General features: G+C 37.7%; 1 protein-coding gene across 2 annotated transcripts; it reads right to left on the reverse strand.

Moving 5' to 3' along the window:
* Positions 1-2,353: 2,353 nt before the first annotated feature.
* Positions 2,354-7,587, reverse strand: fdps (farnesyl diphosphate synthase (farnesyl pyrophosphate synthetase, dimethylallyltranstransferase, geranyltranstransferase)). Of its 2 annotated transcripts, XM_014987212.2 has the most exons (10): positions 7,432-7,587; positions 6,415-6,567; positions 6,188-6,328; positions 5,871-5,951; positions 5,664-5,786; positions 4,322-4,410; positions 4,161-4,233; positions 3,923-4,000; positions 3,691-3,825; positions 2,354-2,904 (listed from the first exon to the last, which is right to left on the reverse strand). In XM_014987212.2, the coding sequence occupies exons 1-10, from the start codon at positions 7,432-7,434 to the stop codon at positions 2,704-2,706; spliced, it is 1,077 nt and encodes a 358-aa protein (XP_014842698.1). In that variant the 5' UTR covers positions 7,435-7,587; the 3' UTR covers positions 2,354-2,703. The 2 variants fall into 2 exon arrangements, with proteins under 2 accessions (XP_014842698.1, XP_014842697.1); XM_014987211.2 differs by lacking the exon at positions 7,432-7,587 and having other exon boundaries at positions 6,415-6,892.
* Between the last annotated feature and the right edge of the window lie 2,899 nt (positions 7,588-10,486).

Here is a 10,486-nt window from a genome sequence, read left to right on the forward strand (position 1 = left end):
GAGGCATTCTCAACATGAAATTTCATTTCATTTAAACAAGTTTTTCATTCTCTCTTAATATTTTTTGCCCTGACATTGAAAAAGAACACAATCTAACAAGCTACCCTTAAAATATTGCATAATTAATCATTAATATTTATTAGAGATAGAACTGTCATCTTATCGGAAAGCTTCCTCAGTAATCTTTAGTCGATAGTGTTTGCATCTCTGCCACAAGGAACAGCAACATCAAATGAAAAAGATTGTAGGGGGGGGAAAAAAATCCCCAATACCTGGAGCATAACGCAGATGTAACTGGAGCATGAAATAATCAGCACATCACTGAGTGTGCCTTCTTCTTTTAAAAGCCCATCCACCGAAATAAAATAAATAAAATAAAAATAAATAAAAAAAATAAATAAAATATATATATATATATATATATATATATATATATATATATATATATATATATATATATATATATATATATAGTCCTTTACAGCAATGGGAACATAAATGACTCAATAATCTGTTTGTTCTCAGGAATGCAGGTTGAAGCCAGCAAAGCTATAAAGTACACCAAGGAACTACAATATAAGCTACTGCCTATCTCTGCGTGTGTTTGGACGGTCCCGTGCAGAACCTTGTTAGCATTGATCCCACAGAGCTGATGGAGACTGGGCTGAGGATGGGTGGAGGAGGGGGGCTACATCCATCCGCATCGCTCTCAAACAGGCCCACACGCCCCATTTATTACGCTTTATAGCGTCAACCTCTATTTTATCCCTGTTCTAACTCAAATATGCGTATATATAAATAAAATAATATTAAATAATATACATTTAAACCCACATAGTCTACGTATCACGACCTCAAGCGGAATTCTACGTTTTTTAACCATGTTAAATCATGACATTTCTCTGACATGACTCGTTAAAGCAGGTACGCTTAAAAAGACAATTTACGGACATGCATGCAAATAAATTTAGTATTAAAATGACTCACGTCGGATTCGTTTAAAGATGGGTGAAGGTCTCCATCTCCTATGTCTTTCTCACATCCAAGTCCGGGAGGATGTGGATTCTTCTCGTTGTTAACGGCCTCATCGTCTGTCTTCTCGCGAGAACACAGAAACGCCTCCTTTTCCCCCCAGCCAACCCCTTGTTGGTATCAGCATAATCATCCTCATCATTGCGTTTCATATATAAAAATTCCCTTCTCACCCTCCGCGGGTGGTCTCGTTTATGTATATATATATATGTGTGTGTGTGTGTGTGTGTGTGTGATTGTCCTGAAATTTGTTTAAATATGTCATAGATTTATTGGGTCAATTGTGAACAAAATCAGACAAAATATTTAATTTCTATATCTAGTGTACAGTGTACATCTCAATATTACTAACAATGTTTTTATTTAGAAATAGAACACACACAATGTGTGCTTAACATTTGCTTGAGATTCCTTTTTCATGAATAACTTCATCAGTGACCTGATAAAGCAAAAATACATTTAATATATATAATTTTTTTTTACACAAAATATGCTTTATATAAAAATAATATGACTTGGCAAAAGTCTGGCCAATTCTCTCCCATTAAGAGGTTTCTGAAATTGTATCTGCATCAAGAAAAAAAGGCCTGACATGAGGAACGCTGAATAGCTGAGGACAAGAAGTTTGTAATCCTCCTGAGGCTGCAGTCATTCCTAATACACATGTAATTTCACCCAAATGTTTTCCTCCCACTTGAATGTTTGCTAATATATCCAGACACAGCTTCACAAAAAGCAAAAAGCCTTTTTTGAAGCATTTTACCGACCACCTACTGGTTACATTAGCAGTTTTTCCTATTATTGTGTATGCCATGAAATAAAACTTTTATATTGAAAAGTGTAATATCCCTGCTTTTAACGCAAAATGCTTCTGTTCAATTCTTTTAATATCGGCCATTGAGCAACATGGTTTCATGTAAACCTTGTGAATGTGATGAACTTTGGCCGTTTTCCCTCACCGTCTTTCAGTTTCCCAATTGTGAAACTTGATCTGATTTACTGTGTCACTGGCATATTAATATTGTTGACAGATTGCTCTCTGAATGCATTTTTCTGAATCAGTTTTCTTGATATAAACTGGTCTAATCGTAATTGAATTTCTGACTGGGATTAAGGTTTTTTTAAAAAGGGATAAAATGTCTGGGTGATTGATAAAATAAGATGCAGATTAAGTGACAATCCTTTACATATCCTTCACTAGTCTCCATGTGCACCAAACCAGACCAGACCATTATTTATGGGTGTTTTAACAATTTCTTTCTCTTGCTCAGCAAGTGCATTTGGTGTCCATTATTCTTGCCCAGAAAAAGTATGCAAAAGAGACGGATCATAAATAATTTATTAGGCACAATCACATTGAGACAATTGGCTATTTTATAAAAACACTATAAAAATGTTTTAGGAAATAATCACCTGGAGACACATCGTTCCCAACCCCAAATAAAGTACAACTCTTTATTCGACATTATTGTCAAAATATAAACAATAACTGCGTTGAGACTTTTGTGGGGGTAAATATGCCCTTTCCTCTCCCTTTAACCCTTTTCCCTAACATTCATAACTCACTGAAAACCTACTTAAATACTTATGTTCAGCTCAGACCGGTCTGAAACTTCTCCCTTGTGACTTTAACATCCTAGTTCCAAGTTCTTTCCTGTGATGCTCCATCCCTCACTTGTTCCTCTTGTAAATCTTCTTGGCGAAGTTGAGGAATATTGAGTGAGGAAGGTTCTGAGCATGCCGAGCGATGAGCTTCTGCAGCCGCTGGTAGCTCTCCTCTTCATATGTGTGATACAGTTTTGGCATTTGTAGGGCGTTGTACAGCTCTTTGACCTTCGCCACGCTGGCTTCATCCTTGCGCCCGTAGCAAGCCTAAAGAAAGTGCGAAAACATCAGCTCTTGATGGCATTCAGTGGAAAATGCGTTACGTGAAAATAAAAAGAAACACACAAAATTAACGTTCCTATGAGCCCATCACAAACCCCAGACCTACATCACAGAGAAACCCTTTAGGAGGAGCCACAAAAAAGATCCAGTAAGATCCAGTATACTCCAGTATTGGAAAATATTTCAGAGGATGACGAAATGCTGTTGAGATGAATTTGGTCTGAACTGGTGCAAATTAACCTAAAGCTGCTTGCGAAATGTGCAATGGCTCGAAGGGAAACAAGAAATCCCAGGAGTCTTAAAAGAGCATCAGATTTAACTGGATTTCCACAGAACTCCAACACAGAATGGTTGTTAGCACAATTTTCCATGAACATCCAAATGTGGATGCACTTAAAACATTTGAATAATATTTCTTAACAGCAGGATTATATCAGCTGCAATGGAAAGTTTTTAGTAAACCATCGACCTCCTGAAAGTAAACAAGAGGAAACAGAAAAAGGACAGGATATGCAATGAGATGGGTATCTTTGTGGAACATCATTATTACCAGCCAGAAAATGACTGAAATAGGGAAACTGGCATTTTCATTCTGTGAGTGAAGGCTAATTTCTTAATAAATGCTTGATTTTTTTGTTGGAGACAACATCCATGCAGGGAAACAAATCGTAATCTGACGTTTTTGCATCGGAGTTAAACTTTGACCCATAGATTAGGTCGCTATGAAGAAAATTTTTTGCTCAAATGGGAATGCAGCATGACAAACCTCACCTCCAGAACTGATCTCTGCTCTGGAGTCATCACTTCTAGAGCTTTCACCACCAACCAGCTGCATTTGTTGTCCTGGATGTCTGTCCCAATCTTTCCAGTCACAGCCGGGTCACCATAACAATCCAAGTAGTCATCCTGTGGAATAAAACATATAAATAGTTTATCATCACAGCAGACATGTCAGCATGTTATTTAAACAGTGAGAAAACCGATAATACTAATAACCAACTACCTGTATTTGGAAAAACTCTCCCATCTCCAGTAAGATGTGCTTGGCATTACTGTGTTCCTCTTCGCTGTCAATCCCTGCCTGCAGGAATGAAAGTGCAGCATGTAAGAGAAACCTGCTGCATGCTTTCATTACTTTACAAGGGCAAGCTGTGCTGGCTTATCTTTCCCAAAGAAACAACTCTGCAGTCCCCCTAAACAATCTTAATTAGCATTGTGGTTAACAATACAAACATACTCACCATGTACATTGCAGAGGCCACTGGGAGATAAAACGAATAAAAGGCAGTCTTGTATTTCACAATTGCTTTATACCTGGAATGAAGAAAAAAACAACTTTTTTTTTTACTCTGATAAACTGCATATTTAAATCTATCATTTAAGATATTTTTCCTGTTATTACCTTTCCATGGTAAACCTGTTCAGGTCAATGTGACCAGGTGGAGCCGTAATGAGGTCCAGTGTTTGACCAAGTTCAGTCTGGAAGGTGGTCTGAAACACAAAAAGATAATAAAGAACATAACATTAATATTTACTTTTATCAGCGAGATAAGCAGGCTTAAAATCTGCAGTAATACACTTTTAAACTTAACACACATTTTAAAATACAAATTGCAAAAAAAAATTAATATTCTTAGCAGATACTGTTACAGCATCTGAGCTATACATAAAAACCTAACTGAACAACAGGGAGGAAGGATCAGAGGACAGAGGAAAGGGAGATGAAAGACAAGCAACAAAGAACAAAATGTAGGACAAGAGGAACAAAGGAAGGAGTTAGGGAAATGAAAGGACAAGACCAGACTGAAAGACAGGAGAGAAGAAATTAAATTAGGGAAGATTAAAAATTCATATTCTGATTAGGGGTTGAACGACTACATATTTTTTTAAGGTCGACTACATCATGATAGTAGTCGAGTCGATGTCGACTAGTCGCGGTGACGTCATAGTGACGTAAGCGCAAAAACCCTTCACAACTACTTGGAGGCTTTATCAGCTATTTTCATGGCAAATATTGACACCCCCTCCCCTTCTCCCGCTTTTACTAAGTCTATTATGCAGAATTAAAAGAGCAATAAACAGATCATTCTTCGTGAGCAGCAGAGAACTTTTTGTTGCAACAAACTTTTCTCCGCTGCTCACGACACGTTGTCGCACATTACTCCGTCTTTTTTATTTTTTTAAGGATTTTTTCGGCACTAGTTTATTTGACAGCAATCTGACTGTAAGGGGGCAGAGAGAGCGGAGCGTGGGGAGAGAGGCATGGGCCCAGCGAATGGAGGACAGGAATCGGACTCCTGACTACCGCGGAATAAAGTCTCTGTATGCGGGGCGCCGTGCTACGCCCCGACTGCTGTAGCCTATGCTGTAATTTGCAGTTTCTCTTTGTTAAATTATTTAAATTTTTATACAATTTGAGCTTTCTGACGAACTCACCTAGTCCGCCTTCTTTTACTTCCTTGGAAAAATCTGTTTTGTCATGAGATTGCGAATAGTCGACTGGCCCAGAAAAAAGTCATTGCAGAGAAAAGAATCGACTAGTCGACTAATTGGTGCAACCCCCAATTCTGATCTGTACAAACATTTCTTTTTAGGAAAGACTGCAGAATCATCATCCTTCTTCAAGCCACAGTGGAATCTTTCTGTTGCGATTAGCTGCGCTCTTGGAGCGGACACATCCCACCCAACACTTGGAGAAACACAGCCCACCATATTGCTGCTTCTCTCCAGGGACTGAGACTTACCTCATTAAAAAGCTCCAGTAAATGGACGTAATAGGGCTGACCCCTGCATTGTCTTCGAAGGAGTCTATATATTGATGCCTCCACAAGAAAGGAGTCATTTATTGCGTCCAGGCCTATTCCAGTCTTAAAAGAGGAAGAAGAGAATTTTTACTTGTGTGTAAATAAATACATTTTAGCATCCTTTTTTTAAATGACTTGAGCGCTCACCCTCTTGTACCAGCAGGGCTGTCCTCTCCGGGTCACAGATGCGTCCATGATGTCATCTGCCATGAGGAAAAATGCTTGAAGCTGTAAGAAACAGAGTGACAATGCTGAGGCTAGATATGGCAGCGCACAGTGTGTCAGAGAAACAAGATTTTACAAAGAGCTCAAACTACATTGCTTTGGAGTTTTTATCCCTAGATGTTTTCAAATTTTGTCTTATTATGACTAAATACTTGTATGCATTACATTGGGGTTTATGTGATAATTAAATACAACAAAGGCAATGGCTAATTTCAAAGTATTAGACTTCAAATCCTTACCATCTCTATGCACCAGCCGACCAACAGAGCTTTCTGCACAGCATCCTGACTGAGCTGGGACGGCGGAAGAAGCTCTCTCAGGGAGCCAATTACAGACAAACCTCTGTTCTTCTTGCCTCCAGGAACATTGTAATCCAAAATCTAAAGCAGAAAGTGGATAATTAGACCAAATCAAAACTACTGGATTTGCAGCGAAGCTCACAAAGTGATGATAAATAAATCTATGCCTCTCTCAGCCTGTTCAAGGCGTCCACCAGCCCAGGATCCTGGAAGTCCCTCTCGGTCAGCTCTGTCACCAGCTCCTCAAACTTGGCATCAAACAGCTGAGGGTCCGACAGCAACGCCTTTTTGTTGTGTGTCCCATTGCAAACGGTGTCCCCCTGCAAATAGGAGGCAGACAGCATAAATGGCCGACTTTTAAATCTGAACGGAGACGCAACCAACGACATGGCCCGAATGGTTTTAGGTGCATTAAATGCACAGCTCAGCAGCAGGCATCTCATTCTGGAGCAAATTCACTTCAGGGGCAAACTTATTGGAGTCCGTCGATGTGTAGTTTTAGCGGCAACATGACTTTAGAAACTCGTTTCAGTCCCCGGGAAAAGCCATGCTTGCTAGATTTATAATCTCGTACGAACAACACAGAAGGACTGAGATAAAGAGAATTGTAGCTTGAAGTTTAAATTTTCAAGACAACGAAGTAAGCCTCTGATTTGTGACTTCCGCTACATATAAAGGGTAATTTCATTTCCCCCCCCCCCCGACTAAAATAAATTCACGCTCAAAAAGCGCCACTTTTAGAAATATTTATTCAGGATTCCACTATTCTAAAATTGTGGATTATTTAAAATACAGAATGTGTTCTGTAAAATCCTTGTATAAATATTTTATATAAAAACCCAGAATAGTATTAAATATATATATATTTTATTTTACAAATCAAGAAAGGAGCAAACTTCACAAGTTACATTTTAAACTACACATACTTAATCTACATCAATCCTGTATGAATTTGGCAAGTTTACGTGTTATCAATTTTTAATTTGAAATACTTTAAAGTTCCATAAAGGAGGGAAATATACCTTTAAATCGAAAGTAACAAATCTAAAGCTAACTTCAGCATCGTCAAACTGCGTCGCTATGAACTATGGGATAAGTAGATGGTTAGTTTTCAGCTTTTAATCTGTTATCATGCGATGTATTATATAAACTTATGCTTCATTTGATTATATATCTTTACATACCATAATATCTTTGATCTCTTATTCCAAACTGCGCCGTATAGTTGAATAAAAATCAGCTTTTATCTCCTTCTCGCAGACAAACGGAGGTCTTTGAACGCTTCTTCTAACCAGGATATGGAGATTGTAGTTCATTACCTCACCCTAGCAGCTTTTATCTGGAATTATCGGAACTAAATGTCCCAGCGTCCCTTGCATATGGGCGAGGTAAGAAAAGGCTTCATCTGACATTAGACGTTTTCATTGGCTGCTCGCATCGAACCAGGATGGGATCTTGTGATGATCAACCAATAGGACCTAAACATGGGCGGAGCTTAAGTGGAGTGGTCAGATTAAATAAAGCATTTATTGCACAGGTGAAATAAAGAAGTAAAATAGCAACCAGTAAAATTGCAGAGTGATTTTACATCATTTCTCTACAAATCTATGATGTTTTTAACCGAGAGTGAGGAGGCAAAAAAATAATAATAAAAAATTAAATTAAATAAGCCTTACTCCCAATTACTTTTTAGTGTTACATGATACTTCCAAATCCTAAGAGCTTTATAGTTGAACAGAGGCTCCAAATGTTTATTAATTCAATTATTAATTAATTTTATGTCAGTCTCCCAAGGGAAAAGTAAACTCCTAAATATATAAAAACGGTGCATAATTTTGGCTTTCTAAATCTTATTTTGGCTTTTTTCTGCAGAAACTCTTCATTTAGTTAGAATGCTTAATGTTACTTTCCAAATTATTGATCAGATATGAACTGATAAAATTTCTATGTTTGTAATTTCTCTTTTGTACCTGCAATTATTATGATAGTGTTGACAACCTTTTACGGAGTTCATTCTAGCAGAAGAGATCTCCAACCCAAAGGGATTTATCATGTAGGTTAAATTAATTATGCTTTATGCTATTTAACTATAAATTGTTGTACAAATCCAGAGCTATAAAGGTCATGTCAAGCTAATATAAATCATTAAGAAGAACTCTGGTGTTGTGCCATGAATAGTTCCCCGACTGAATCTGACCAATATTTGCCTTTAAACCTTAAGTTTTACATATATTTCATCCTGTAACTTTTTCTTAAACTTGGATATTAGTTTTAATTTCTTTCTTAAATCTGACTTTGACCATGCCACATTTTAAATATTAGTGTGCAATCTCCTACAGCTCTGGTCAGCCGTTTGGGCAGGAATGTCATTATATTTCAGCTTTAAGGTTTGACTTGAACTCATCTTTTTTCAGAGTTGACTTAGAGGATTTAAAAAAAAAAAAACAAGACTAGCATACTTCATTTGAATTTGTTTTCTGATACGCACACGGTCAGAATTGTGCATACAGACACTCCTACACTTCTATTTGCTGAAACACCATTTAACACAGACCTGGCGTTCAGAACCACTCTAGAAACTCAATATTAGCTGGATTTATCTGTCGCTAAGCAATTTTTCAGCCAACTAGGTTCTGCTTCTATATTGTTCCACCTGCATTGTAAAATGCATCAGCACTACAGGCAGCAAAACAGACCCTCAGCATGATGCAGCCACCACCATGCTCTTCAATGATTTAAAGAACTGAAAGCCTCTCCTTAATTTGTCCAAAGATACAAATTAAGTAACTGTGTTTCGTCTGACTGTAAAGCTGTTCACCATGACGACGGTGAGCTTATGAACGTACCAATAAATGCGACAAACATGAGTTTCACTGCAGGTGTCTTAAAAAATTACTATCTTTCATAACACTTAAACAACAGCAAATTTTTAATTTTTATTTCTATTATTTATTTCATATATTTAAGTACATAACTTGCAATAAAAGTTTTTCTATCCACGCTGCATTTAAATTTCAAATAAGTGTCATATTTAGTGTACATTTATCATTCAGAGTGAAAGGTTTTAGCCAAGTGGGCCTGCAATACAGATGTTTCTTTAAATGAATAAAATTTAATGCAAGACAGGAGGTAGAAACAAATCCCATTGCCTTTCCGAGTGTGTCTGTGTTTTTGTGTTTGCTAGTGTAGATGCATTCTTGTACGTTCCCAAAATGTGCCTTCGCTGACGTCAATGTATCCAGCTTAAAAATTCAGTCTGATATAAATGTGTTTATACACTTCTAGAGCTTTTTTTTCTTTTTCATTTAATCATCTTTAAACAACCACTGTACAGCCGAAATGTAACAACACACAGTGCGTATCCAGAACTTCATGATAAATTTGCTGCAGGAGCCTCTCAAAGCAGTTCGCATCTGACAAGGATCGTCCTCCTGTAGCCAAGGTCCAGAGGCGCGTGTGGAGCCACCTGGCAGGTGACTTTGTCCCTGACCTCCACCAACATTTCAACTGGCTGCATTGCAGGTCCTGTGTGCAGGAGGAGAAACAGAATAAAGAAGCAAACATGCAGATAAAGACATTCGGAGCAATTGTTACTTAGTTACGTGGACAGGCAGAATCAAATGCACAAGGTTCCCGCAGTATTGCAGCTGTAGCAAAACACATGCACCATTTTGTGTGCATATTACACGCACCGTGGTACAATTCAACCACTGGAGTCATGTCTGTGGCGGCCATTGGTGTCTCTGTAAGGAACGCTGCCAAATTGGCAAAAAATAACTTAAAATAAAGAGGGAGTGGGAGGGAAGAGTAAAATAAAGCTGCTTTAGGATCTTCTTTGTAACAGCATTTGTCCTCAAGTGCAAACTCACTGGTGCATCTTATGGTACATTAAATAGAGGCTTCCAAAAGTATTCACACCCCATTTACATTTTTCATATTTTGTCTTGTTACGACATGAAATTTTATGAATTTTCTGTGACTATTATGTGAAAGACCCGAGACTAACTAGTGTATGATTGTGACATAGGAGGTAAACGATGCATGGCTTCCAAACGTTCTTACAAATAAAAATCTGAAAAATGTGTTGAACAGTTATAGTCATACCCCTAATTATAGTGCAGTTCAACTGTTTGCCTTCAGAAGTCATTTAATTAGTGAATAGAGTCCAACGTAAGTCAGCAGTAAGTAGAGCTGAATGATATGTTGTAAATTTATCATTATAGCAGCATCACTGTTCAC

Source organism: Poecilia mexicana, unplaced genomic scaffold (genome assembly GCF_051168715.1).
Source record: "Poecilia mexicana isolate PSO_F unplaced genomic scaffold, ASM5116871v1 scaffold_16, whole genome shotgun sequence".
NCBI lineage: Eukaryota > Metazoa > Chordata > Actinopteri > Cyprinodontiformes > Poeciliidae > Poecilia > Poecilia mexicana.